Below are 13,640 nucleotides of genomic sequence, written 5' to 3'. Positions count from 1 at the left end.
GCCCTTCCAGAGGGGAACCAGCCCTTCAGGAGAGCTCAGCCCTTCAGGAGAGCTCAGCCCCTGCAGTGGGGACCCCTCACCCCATGGGGAAGGTCCAGCCCCACCCCATGCCCTGCCCCTCTGCTCCTCTGCCAGGCACAGCCACACTCACCTCCCTGACTCTGCTTGTGATGACAAAGAGAATCTGAGGTCCCAGCCAGAGCCAGAGTATTGTGAAATCAGGTATAAGTTTGGATTCAATGGCAAAAATTGTCCCGTGAAGTGTCTAAAAAAAATCTACTTTGCTAAATTAGCCCAGCAAGATTTATCCTGTCTTTTAATTAATCTTTGCTAGAGAGGCTGTTGAAAGTCTTTGCATATTTTTTATTGGTCCTAGTGGGAAGAAATCCATTTTAAAATGGAAATTAATATAATATCTGCATGGCCTTCTTCAGTAATTTTTTTTTTCCTTGGCAATATTGTAGAGTTACAAACCATACATCATGTCCTGTGCTGTTTAGAATCAATTTCTTCACGGAGGAAAACCAGAAATGTGCTCCCTCACCACTGCAGGATATGAAGTGAGTGAAGCTGAGGGAGGGAAGAGAGGCAAAACACAACCAAGCAAGTAAATCTCACAGACGTAGCCCGTATCCATTTTTTCCCTGATCAATGGAACTATGTAGGCATGTTCACAAAATTTAATTAAGTTCTGTTCCCCAAGAAATCCATGTGCAATGTTTCCCTGCAATTATTTATTTACTATCTGCCATGTAGCTTTTAGCTTCCCTCAGGAGAAGGCTGCACTTGTGCTGCATTTCCATCAGCACAGGCTCCTTCCAGCGGCTCTGGGGGAGGGCTCGCTCTTCCCTCGCTGCCTGTGGGTTGATTGTCCTCTTGCAGAGAAAATCTGTCAATGTTTTTAGACTCACTTCAGTATCGTGAGTCACAGAAATGTGGATGGGCTGGGCTGGGGGGGACCTTAAAGCCACCCAGAGCCACCCCTGCCATGGGAGGGACTGCAAAGGGACCTTAAAACTCAGTGCCACCCCTGCCATGGGCTGGGAGTGCAAAGGGTCCCTAAAGCCACCCAGTGCCACCCTGCCATGGGCAAGGACTGAAGGGACTTTAAAGCCACCCAGAGTCACCCCTGCCATGGGCAAGGACACACTTGGGTCTCCCTGGAGCTTCCTTACTCCAGGCTGGAATTCTGCCGGTGTTTGTGCCAAAGCCAAAAACAAGAAAAGCAAAGCTGAGCTGCAGCCCAGGCTGCTCTGCAGTGGGAGCCAGGGCTCCTCCTGCTCAGCCAGCCTTGCTGGGGGTCCCGGGGCTGTTGTTGCTGGACCCACAGACCCCTGAGCTCCTGCAGTGAGTGTGCGTGGGCCTGGCACAGCAGCCCACAGGGATGGGAACCGTCCCATGACAGGAACAGAGCAGCCTCAGCCATGCCCTGGTTGATCTGCTGAAGCAAAGAGGCTCAGAGTGGAGCTGCTCAGGGAGAGGTGGGCAGATCTGTCATCCTCCCACAGCACAGGGCCCGGCTGCCAACGTGCCACCTGCCTGTTCCAGCCTGCAGGGACTCGTGGGCTGCTGCTGCAGGCAGGGGAGGCAATTATTGACACTCTCAGATGGATCAGCTCCAGTCCCTGGAGTCTCAGCACAGCAGAGATTATTTGGCCTTCTCAAACCCAGAAAATTTGTGTAAAGTGAACACTGATGTTCCCGAGGTACAACTCAAGTATTTGGAAGATTTAGGAATGGGAATAGGATAGAGCAGGGTTTGATCCTCCCCACCAGTGACCTCCACTAGCTCTGGGGCCGGGGCTCTCCCCAGCACTGGAGATGTCACTGAGTTGTGAAAACTCTTCCCACAGACCAAACTTCAACGAACTTTTCAATCCCTCTGCACGAAATGGCACCTCTTGACTTCTGCCTTCACCTACAGGGCTCTAAAGCAGCAGATTCTTTAATCAAGCCTCTCCCAGTGAAAGCATTTTTATCAGCAGCCTTATTGAAATGTTCTTTGTCTACACGAGGGGAGGCATGGAAGGTTTGTGTCTGCAGACCCTGCTCCGAGGGAAGGGAATGATTTAATCCTCACCTAATACAAGTGCATTGACTTGAGAGAATAGAGGGTTTGTTCTCCTGAATGCTCACAAATTAATGAAATCAGGGATACCTGGGAACTGCTCTTCTCCCATAGAAAGGAGAGATTTTGCATCCTGGTGATTGTGGCTGTGCCAGGAGAGTGAAACCACCCGAGGGCTCAACATTGCCCAAGGGAACTTCCCCAGGGAGGGCACAAAACCTCCCTGACCACGAGAGGTGATGGCAGGACCGAGCCAAGGGCAAGGGATGGAGCTGGGAAAGGGCTGGGGAATCCCTGAGGGAGCTGGGGAAGGGCTGGGGAATCCCTGAGGGAGCTGGGAAGGGGCTGGGGAATCCCTGAGGGAGCTGGGGAAGGGCTGGGGAATCCCTGAGGGAGCTGGGGAAGGGCTGAGGAATCCCTGAGGGAGCTGGGAAGGGGCTGGGGAATCCCTGAGGGAGCTGGGAAGGGGCTGGGGAATCCCTGAGGGAGCTGGGAAAGGGCTGAGCCTGGAGAAAAGGAGGCTCAGGGGGGACCTTGTGGCTCTGCACAAGTCCCTGCCAGGAGGGGACAGCCGGGGGGGTCGGGCTCTGCTCCCAGGGAACAGGGACAGGAGGAGAGGGAACGGCCTCAGGCTGGGCCAGGGGAGGCTCAGGGTGGGCAGCAGCAGGAATTTCCCCATGGAAAGGGTGCTCAGGGATTGGGAGTGCCCGGGGAGGTTTGGATCCCCATCCCTGGAGTGTCCAAGGAGCACCTGGAGGTGGCACTGAGTGCTCTGGGCTGGGGACAAGGTGGGGATGAGGCACAGATGGGACAGGATGGGTTGGGAGGGATTTTCCACCCTCTGAGATCCCAGGATTCTGGGACTCTGTGACAGCCTGTCATGATCAAACTCCTGAGACAGAAGGAATCCAACTTCCAGGAAGTTTTCAGCAACTTTTTCCCAGCAGTGACCTCTGAGGGAAGCCCATCTGCACCCAACCAGAGCAGATTAAATCCATTTTCTGTGCCACAAAGAGAGATTTGCAGCCTCCCCACTGATCCAGCCAGGGGAGCCCACCCTGCCAGGGCAGGGCAGCACAAACTCTGGGCCAGCTCTGCACTGGGGGCAGCTCTGCTGGGCTCCTGCCATCGACCCGAGCTCCTCAGAGCTGCTCCTCTGCCTATAAACACAACAGCAACCAGAAAGGGCATCAATAATATAATAAATGGCATTATTTATGCATAAAAATTATCCTACCACTGACCACCGCTGGCCCATTAATTCAGACACAGAATTCCCTCTGCAGCTCCACAAGGAGGACAATGGGAATTTATTTTTCCCCACAATTATGCTGCAACATCAAAGCAGAGGAAAAAGCAGCAGGCAGGCTCTGGAGGCTCAGCTCCCTGCACTGACTGAGAAAACCAGAGAAAACCAAAGGCAACACACTTTTAGAACAGGCAGTAACTCCTCAAATTCCTCGTTATTGGTATTATCAGAACAAGGGGGCTTGAGATGTTCAATGAGGCACCTCAGTGTTTCCCCTCCACTCATGACAACACCCTGAGGCACTGAGAGAGAAAATTCTCCTCCAGCTGCCTGTGAAAGCCCCACCGAGAGTCTTGGTGGCAGATTTAGTCAAAAATCACATTTTTATAGGAGCATCAAAGGGCAGATTTGCAATAAACCACGTTCACCTCCCTGCCTTGGGATCAGCCTGAGATCTCCATGGGACCAAACTGTGCCTGCCCACACCATGAGAGCTCTGAGCTCACAGAAATCCACTGACATTCCCTCTGCAGGAGCACAAACACCTTCCCAAACCCTCTGGTGGTGTGGTCTTTCCTCGCTCAAGCTCTGCTCGGAGTTTTTTGGCTTTGGAAATATTTAAAGTGCAAAATCCAGTCAAAATCAGCATGTTCCACTGGGTTCTATTTCAGCCTGATTTAATTCCGCTCTGTAAAAATACACTCTGATTCAGTTTGATGGAAATTCAATCTGAAGTCCTGAAATGAGTCTCCTCCAAAATATGCAGAGAGGTGTTTTTTTGGGTTTTTTTTTCCTCTAAAGTTGACTTTGAGGCCCTGGCCAAAGGCAGGAGGCAGGAGGGCAGTGCTGGGTCTGTTCCCAGCTCAAATCCAGGCTGGGATCAGATCCCTCAGGCTGCTGCTCCCCCCAGATTCTTCCAGAAACACTCCCCAAAGCTCAGGATCATTCTCCTCCTTGGAATTCAGTATTTAGGGATGATGTAGTCACTCTTCAACATCACAGCAGCAGAATTTCCAGATTGCAGACCAGGCTGGCCCCAGCTCTCCTCACTCTGTTCCTGCTAGAGGAGTTTTTTAGCTGCCCTAACAGGTAATCAATGAGCTCCTGGAAATCGTTAATCACGTCGTTAGGAGATCCAGGGAAATTTGTAACACAAGTGATGTATGAACAGCTCCTGGATGGGAAAGGGGAGGAGGGAGAGTCGATAGAGGGGGGTCACCAGGGTCACCCTCCAACTGACCAATTTACATTTACAGACATTTCAGCACAGCTTGGAACCGGCTGCTGAAATGTAAAACAATTCCAACAGCTCGACTCCTGGCTCTCCTTCAAACACCATCAGACAGCTGACTCAGCAAACTGCTTTGGGAGGACTGGGAACAGCCCACCCTGGGCTCTGCTGGGCGTCCTCCACTTCATGTACTCAGCCCCTGCCGGCAGAGGCAAAGCCAGGGACAATCACTCCAAGGGACAATCACTCCAAGGGACAATCGTTCCAAGGGACGATCACTCCAAGGGACAATCACTCCAAGGGACGATCACTCCAAGGGACATTTGCTCCAGAAGTCATAGAACTGTAGAACCATGGAATGGTTTGGGTTGGAAGCCCCGTAAAACCCTGGTAAAAAGCCCCTCTCTGTGAGCCCAGTCAGTCCATGAGCCTGGGGTAACAGCAGGCTCTGCCCTGAGCTCCTTCTCCTACATCACCTCAGTCCTGTGTCACACCTGAGCCCTCAGAGCAGCCCTGGGTGATCACAGGAGTCATTCCTGGTGTTCAGCACTTCCCAAATCATCTGAACACCACCTCCCTGAGCCCAGCAAATCTGCAGCGTGAGCTCCACTGCTCCTTTAGCACTGGGAGCAGCATTAGCAGGGCTGGTAATGGCAGCAATGCTTAATTCCAGAATTAACTGGAGTAGGTCTGAAAGCAGCAGGGAAATCACTGCCACAGGATTCTTGGGTCTGCCCAGCTTAGGCTGCATCACACCTTGGTGACAATTGAAGCACTTTGGTCTCTTTTCTTCCTTCACAAAAAAAAATACAAATGTGAGCAAGAAAGCTCAAAGAAAAAAAAAAGGGTTTTTCTCTCCGTGTGCAAAGATGTAATTTAGATTTTGCTTCGTGTCTCCATATTTATTGTACATTAGGTTTGAACTTGAAAAACCGTAAAAAAAAAAAAAAAAGGGGAGAAACTGAGAAAATATCTTGGTTACAAAATTAAACAAATCCAGGATGGCTGGACAGAAAAAAAAAAACCCCAACCTGCTGCAAGGAAGTGTTTGTCTGCGTGCACAATATGTTGCTGGTATTTATTGAGCTGCAAATCTCGGGTTGTGTTTTCTTATTTACACTCCTTCACTGTGACTGTGTTTTCCTCAGACCCACAGCTCCGTTTCAGCTGGGAAAGGCCAGAGCTCAGCAGGCTGAGGGAGCTGCAGAGAGGGGCACGGGGTGATGGGGCAGCCCCAGGCAGGGCTGGGGCAGCAGGGCTGGCATTCCCAATGCCCACATTATTCCCTCTCTGGCACAGGGTGCTGCCAGCACAGCAAACCCTGCTCAGCTCCCCAAAAGGGCTGTGGGACCTTGTGCTGCTCCAGGCACAAAGCCAGCTCCAGCCTGTGCTTCCAAATATATTGATTTTTTATTATTATTTTTTTTTCTCCCTAAATGCCAGCCCTCCTTGGTTAATCCTTTAGCCATTATGGTGTTTTTCTGGATCACAGAGCAGCAGAACTGCAAGTGCCCCAGGGAGGCCGTGCCTGCAGTCCCTCCCTGCTGGCCCTGTGGCAGCTCTGCTGGCTGGGGACAGTGGGGACGTGCCCACAGAGTGCCCAGGGCCAGGCCCTGCCTCCAGCCAGCCCCTGGCACAGTGCCCTGCCCTCCTGGCAGCCTGGGGAGGGAGGGAAAACACAAACTGCAGCCACAGCCTGCTCAACACCTCTGCAGGCAGGGCTGGGTCATGTCCTCGCACACAAAGCCCCTTCCTTCCTTCCTTCCTTCCTTCCTTCCTTCCTTCCTTCCTTCCTTCCTTCCTTCCTTCCTTCCTTCCTTCCTTCCTTCCTTCCTTCCTTCCTTCCTTCCTTCCTTCCTTCCTTCCTTCCTTCCTTCCTTCCTTCCTTCCTTCCCCCAGAGTCATGGGGCAGAGGGACACAGGGACACAGGGACACAGGCACAGAGGGACCAGGGACAGAGGCACAGAGGGACACAGGGACAGGGGGACAAGGCTCATCCTCGGCAGGAGCTGCCTGGCGGCTGTGCTGCTGCTGGGACACAGGGTGGGCTCCCATCCCCACCGGGTGCTGGGAGCAGGGGGACAGGTCTGGACAGAAACATTTCAGCCCATAAAGGTCACACCCAAGGGGTCAGGGACGCCTCTGCCAGTAGAACTGGGCAGACACAGCCCAGCACCCAAAGCCATCCCTGCTGCCTCCTCAACACTGTTAGGACGAGCTCTGAGCCCTAAATCCAACCTACTCTTCAGTCAAGCTTTGCTTTGCTTACTCACTGAGCAGCAGATTCTTGGCCTAATCTGACAATCAGATTTGACACAACTGGTTTCCAATAAATAACAGCATTTCTCATCTATGGACTGACTCTAATCAACAACTCTACAGGTTTTTCAGCCTCCCCTGACAAACTGGGAGAGCAAAAAGCTCAGAGCAAGGTCCTCCAGCCATGAACAGGCTGACAGACCTGGCTGGCTGCAGCCCCAGCACCTGCAGATGATCATCCTGGTGAGAGTGTTTGCTTTGGCAAGGGGGACCAGAGGCACCGATGATGACAATAATTACCTGGAAACAGAAACATCTCCTGTCAGCGGGGAAGAGGCTTGCATTATTCATTGGATTAGACTTCATTTTGCTTGCTTTGGGGTCGTTTTGATCTCCACTGATTTAAAACCAGGCAGCAGCAGCTCCTGGATCATGTGGCATTATTGGTTTAAAGAGGGCTGGGTGATGTTCCTCTCCCACATCTCGCCTGTTTGACAGCACAGCTGTGGGTGTCACTGAGCAAAGGCTGCTCCGTTTTGTGAGTCAAATTTCTGCCACACAATGAATTTATGAGTCAGTGGTAGGCACATCAGGATGGGATCCTTTACTCAGTCACACACACGCAGTGACAAGGCCCCAGCTGCAATCCCAAATGGATCCTTTTGGAAACAGACCCCAGGATCATCCCAGGGAATTGTGTCCAATGGACAGGCATGGGGGAATGTCACCTGGCATTTTTCCTTCCTCCTGCACATCCCTGCCCAAGAGGATTCATCTGTTTACCCTGGGACACTCTGAAGCCTTCTTCAGAAAAAACCCTGCACATCAGCCTGCAGCTGCAACCACACCTGGCCAGCTCCTGCACAGAGCAGGGGGAGGCCCAACATCCAAAGGGCTCTGGAGTGAGTGGGGCCAGCACGGGGCCTGCAGGAGCATCATCCATCCCTCCCTCCATCCATCCGCCCATCCATCCATCCATCCATCCATCCATCCATCCATCCATCCCTCCCTCCCTCCATCCCTCCATCCATCCCTCCATCCATCCCTCCATCCATCCATCCCTCCATCCATCCCTCCCTCCATCCATCCATCCATCCATCCATCCATCCATCCATCCATCCATCCATCCATCCATCCCTCCCTCCATCCATCCATCCCTCCATCCATCCATCCCTCCATCCATCCATCCCTCCCTCCATCCATCCATCCATCCATCCATCCATCCATCCATCCCTCCATCCATCCATCCATCCCTCCATCCATCCATCCATCCCTTCATCCATCCATCCATCCATCCATCCATCCCTCCATCCATCCATCCATCCATCCATCCATCCATCCATCCACATCTGGCTCCCAGATCCACAGCACCAGGAATGTCTCTCACTTCCCTCTGCACATCTGCAGGTGCCTGGGATGCTCCCTGTGTGCAGCTGTGCCAGGGGAGGCTCCACCAAATCAAACCAACCACCCTGACAATCATCCCTTCCCAGAGAGAAGGGACACGGCTCCAGGGTGTTGGAGCTCCAAGATATTGGGACAACAGCCGTGTGAGATGGGGCTGACAGGCAGTTCTGTGCCAGGCCACACCAGGCTGTGACAGGTCCCAGCTGTCCTGCAGGCACAGGCACACACATCCTGCTGTGTCACAGCTCTGCTGGCAGGAACTCAGGCTGCTCCCTTCCCTCCCTGTGCTCTGCTCTCCTGGCAGTCCCAGCAGCCACGGGCACAGTGTCACCCACTGCTGTCACCCACTGCTGTCACCTGGGGCTGGAGGGGGACAGAGTGACAGTTTTTGGGGTCTGGAGGAGCACAGGACTTGTTTGTGGGCTCTGGAGGAGAGGAGCACAGGGCTGTCACAGCCCAGGAACGGGGCCAGGCTCTGGAGGGCTGGCCCAGCCCAGCTGCTGTCACCGCCCCCAGCACCTCCGTCACCAGATGTTCAAGTGCACACTGTCAGTTCATCACATTATAAAGGCTGAAAATACCCAAGCAGAGGCTGTTCGCCCTCTTCAGAAATGAGAGTTTGGCAATGAGGTTTCACTTTTAGATCATTAAAGCAAGAGTGGGGGGGGAACCCACAAAAAGATTCTGGTCAGAAATCCAGCCATAACCAGTAGAGAATTTAAGGAAATATCTTTGCTACAGCAGAAACTGAAGGGAGAGGAAAGGCATGAGCAGCCCCTCAGCTCTCACCTCCTGCCAGCAGGAGCGTGACAGTGCTCTGTCCCCACCCCTGCAGGAGCTGTGTGTCACAGACCTGTCCCCAAGCCCTGCCATGTCCTGTCCCCAGCCCTGCAGGGGCTGTGTGTCACAGATGTGCCCAGGGGTGGCTCCCCTGGCCCATCCCAGCCTGTCCCCAAGCCCTGCCATGTCCTGTCCCCAGCCCTGCAGGGGCTGTGTGTCACAGACCTGTCCCCAAGCCCTGCCATGTCCTGTCCCCAGCCCTGCAGGGGCTGTGTGCCACAGACCTGTCCCCAAGCCCTGCCATGTCCTGTCCCCAGCCCTGCAGGGGCTGTGTGCCACAGACCTGTCCTGGGGTGGCCCCAGTGCCCCATCCCAGCCTGTCCCCAAGCCCTGCCGTGCCCTGGCCCGTGTGGGGCTGGCTGGAGCCCGGCTGTGTCCCTGTTGTCCCCAGACCTGGCCGGGCTCTCCTCAGCTCTCCTCAGCCTGCTGTGCCAGGCTCATCCTGCAGAGCTGGTTTTGGGAAAGGCTCCCCTCGGGGAGCACTCAGGGATCCTCACACAGCCTGAACAGCCCCAGGATGGGCCATGGGGATGAGAGGCTGTGCAGTATTGATGGTGCAGAGCTCCAGCAGCACACGCTGTTCCCTGTCAGAGCTGCTCAGCTCACACCCCCTCCAGCCCATCTCAGCCACCGTCAGATGGATTCGCACATGGAAAATGCTCTTTATCTTCATGCCAAGCACAGGCATTAACCTTCCCGGTGGTATTTGGAGCATACAATGTACTCGGTGTATTGAAACACCATTCTTCCCTGTATTCTTCCTTCTTTGGAGCTAATCATCCTTTTCCAGCTCGGAAGGTTTCCTCTATGAGGCCTTTCCCAGGAGCTCCTGAGCAGCCCTGCAAAGCCAAACTGTGCCTCCCCAGCTGTGCCACACACCTCCCAGGCTCAGGCCCATTAACCTGCTCACAGCAGCTTGATGGATTAATGCTTACACAGCCACAGTTGGCAGGGCCTAAATAAATAATTCTGCCTGAGCAGCTGCACAGGAGACGCCACGTTCCGCTGCAAAGCCAGATGTCAGGTTTATTGGTCCTCGAAGTTTCGGATGAAACGGCTCGGGGACAATTGGAAGGGAATTATTTCAGGAGAGTTGGAGAGGGAATTGTTTTGGTGCAGGTGAATTCTGGAGCCTGCTGGGAGATGCATCAGCTGCAGCCAGCCCTGGGAAGGTCTGCAGCTCCATGGCAGCAGCAGCAGCAGAACTGAACCACTCAGCTGGGACAGGAAAGGGTCACCTGGCACCACAGCCATGGCTTTAGCTCCTACCTGGGGAAGGACCCTCTGGAAAATCCACCTCTGACACTGAAATGGTGTCAAAACCCCACAAAACTGATCAGAGCCAAATCCAAGGCCTGATAAACTGCATAGAAATCATTCCAGGAACTTCAACTGGATTTTACTGAGGAGAGAAGAGTTTGTGACACCTGCTATGGACTTTCATTCTCCAGAATTTCTATGGTACCTCTCCTCTTGGTCCCTACCCTGGCTGTAGTGATGAGCGAGCAGTGAGCAAGCCTTGAAGGTAAAAATTTTAGAAATATGAAAATCAGGAGTCTGTATTTACTAATTCAGAAAACCCAAGTTCATCCTCTCTTCAATTAGCAGAGACCATTGTGCCTATAAAGAACTTATATTTTTTCCTTACTTTAAATATAAATGCCAGCACAATTTGTTCTAATCCATTCCTTTACCTACATTAATTCTCTTCCTAGAACTCGTACAAGACACTGTAATTTCAAGCAGAAGCTTCTTAATAACACAAATCATCTATCCCTGTTGGAATATAAGCGGATCCATGACCTTAGAACTATTTTGCTAAGAAATCCAGCTAGAAAACTAATTTTAAGTAAATCTACAGATGTCAAAAACCCAGATGGCTTTTCAGGATGCTAACTTAAGCTTCATTGCATAAGCAGATTAGGGCTGCCTGTTGAGCCCCACACAAGAGGGGATGGTGCTGAATCCACGGAATTACACCCCAACTGTTCACTTCCTGATGCATCGTCCATGGGAAACTTTTGTCAGCTCCCCACGCCAGGAGCCTGTTCACTGTGAGCACCACAGCCAGGGCAGCAGCTCTGCCTTATCTGTCTGTCCTCTGTCCTTCTGTCCTGCTATCCCTCTGTCCTTCTGTCCTTCTGTCCTTTTATCCGTCTGTCCCTTTATCCCCCTGCCCCTCTATCCCTCTGTCCTTCTATCCCTCTATCCCTCTGTCCCCCTGTCCCTCTGTCCTTCTATCTCTAAGTCCCTCTGTCCCTTTATCCCCCTGTCCCTCTATCCCTCTATCCCCCTGTCCCTCTATCCCTCTATCCCCCTGTCCCTCTGTCCCCCTGTCCCCCTGTCCCCCTGTCCCTCTATCCCTCTGTCCCTCTGTCCCTCCATCCCCCTGTCCCTCTATCCCTGTGTCCCTCTGTCCCTCCATCCCCCTGTCCCTCTATCCCCGTGTCCCCCTGTCCCTCTATCCCCCTGTCCCTCTATCCCTCTGTCCCCCTGTCCCCCTGTCCCTCCATCCCCCTGTCCCTCTATCCCCGTGTCCCCCTGTCCCTCTATCCCCCTGTCCCTCTATCCCTCTGTCCCTCCATCCCCCTGTCCCCCTGTCCCCCTGTCCCTCTGTCCCCCTGCCCAAAGCATCCCGTGGCTACACTGCTGGACGGGACAACTGCTCCATCCTTCATCCTCCTCAGATGCAAATGGAGGCAAACAGCCTCCTGAGCCTCTCAAATGTTCCAGCCCAGCGGTTGTGGAATGATTTCCTGCCACAGACCCCCAGGTCCCCGATTCCTCGGGTGTTACCGGGGGTAACCAGCTGTACCCGGGGCTCAGTCTCGGTTACCGAGCCTGGAGCGCTCTGGGCTCAGCCCCGGAGCCGCTGTGGCTGCGGGAGGCAGGGCAGGGCACAGCCCGCTCCTGGAGAGGACACTGCCTTTTCCAGGGCCGTGTTGTGTAAGGAGCCCCATCCGGCCCCTGTGTGCTCACAGCCTCATTCCAGGGCACAGCAGCCGCCTCTGGGAGGGCCCCAGAGGGCTGGGATTGTGTTTTCCCCTCCCTGCTGCTGACAGATGGCCGGGCTGCCTGCGCCTCACCATTACCAAACCTCTATTACCTTTACAAAGCGAATCCCAGCCGAATGTTTTCTGCAACAAATTTCTTACCCTTTTCACGCTCTGTTTTGTGTCCCGGGAAGCGCTCAAAGCGCTCGGGGGCTGATTTCCAGCGCATCCTCCGGGCACAGGCAGGGCGCTTTCGGCAGTCTGTGCTGCCACCTAGCCAGGCCCGGCTCAGCCCCGCTCCACCTGCACAGCTCGGGGGGAAATGTGTGTCCCCAGAGCCCAAAGGCGGCCCCAGGATGGAACCTGTCCCCCCGCCGGCGGTACTTACGGTAAAAGACGTATTCGGTGTAGCTGGACCACACCTTGTCCTCCGTGTACTGGTTGACGAAGGACGCGGTCACCGAGGAGTTACAGGCCACCATGTGGAATCCACACTCCGACAACATGTCAAAAGCCCTCTCCAGGTGCTTGAACTTGAGATAAAACCTGGAGGTGTATCTTTCCGGAGCCCTGTCCGGGTCTCTGCTTTCGTTCAAACTTTCTCCAAAAACCTCTTTGACCAAAGAAATCCTCCCACAGACCAAAATCCTGGGGACTCTCCTGAATTTGGCGTCTGCTTGGCTCTCCCTGCCGACAGTGCAGGAGCCTCGGTAGCCGAGGGTGATGAATCCCCATTTGCGGTCCGGGGGCAGCAGCGACGAGGGGGGACATATTCTGGTGTCACTGCCCTGGGACATCTCCTCGTAGTCACTGTGGCAATAATCATCAGGGCTTTGCTTGTTGTCGTCAGGAGTCAGGAGCTTGACCAAGTCCGGGAGCTGGAAATACTCAGCCTCCCTCTTGAGCCTCCCCTTCTCCGGGAAGTGGTCGGGCAGAACCACCTGCTTGTCCCTGAGATAGTCCAGGATGTAGCGGAAAAGGAAACCGTCTCTGTCGATGAAGAATCTCCCCTTGGAGTCCTTGGCCAGGTCGTTGGCCGTGTCTCTCTTCGGGGTGAACATTTTCCAGAGCAGGGAGTGAGGGGTGCCCACCAGGGTGGAGTGGCGGGTGAAGTAAACCTGGCCGCCCACGTTGAGCTCCACCACCTCGGGGAAGGAGAGCGGCCCCGAGCCCTGCTCCCGGCCTGGGAGGTAAGTCCTGCAGTTCCCACTCAGAGCCATGGCAGTTTACACTGGAAATCGGCAGCAGGGAGAAGCAGGACTATCAATCACATCAGAGGGTGGAATAAGGCTCCCAGTATTAAGGAGAAACAAAGGGGAAAGGAGAAGTGAGGAAATAAAAATAGCCAAAAAGGATTGTTTAGAGGAGAAATGTGGATCGTCCATGGGTGACAGCGTGGCAGAAGGGGTTTGTACACCGAGCCACGGAGGCTGGAGGATGGAGAGCTGTCACCTCATGACATGCAATCACATCATCGCATCTTCCAACAAAGCCGTCAAAACCAAGGTCAAGCCCAGCCTATGGTCACTCACAGGTCTGTGAAAAGGGAAAACAAAACGAGGCACAAATTACTCTCCTGAGCATCGCAGCTG

General features: G+C 53.8%; 1 protein-coding gene across 1 annotated transcript in view; it reads right to left on the bottom strand.

Annotated features, from left to right (window-relative positions):
* Positions 1-13,268, bottom strand: part of KCTD16 (potassium channel tetramerization domain containing 16) — a gene marked incomplete at both ends in the record, with an annotated part of 56,835 nt that extends 43,567 nt beyond the window's left edge. Inside the window, one exon of the mRNA XM_083871785.1 lies at positions 12,437-13,268. Coding sequence (XP_083727911.1) covers positions 12,437-13,268 — 832 coding nt within the window. The remainder of the gene's footprint in view (positions 1-12,436) is intronic.
* Positions 13,269-13,640: the final 372 nt, after the last annotated feature.

This window comes from Zosterops lateralis (genome assembly GCF_965231275.1).
Source record: "Zosterops lateralis genome assembly, chromosome: 14".
NCBI classification, from domain to species: domain Eukaryota; kingdom Metazoa; phylum Chordata; class Aves; order Passeriformes; family Zosteropidae; genus Zosterops; species Zosterops lateralis.
This window is presented reverse-complemented; position numbering and strand designations above follow the sequence as displayed.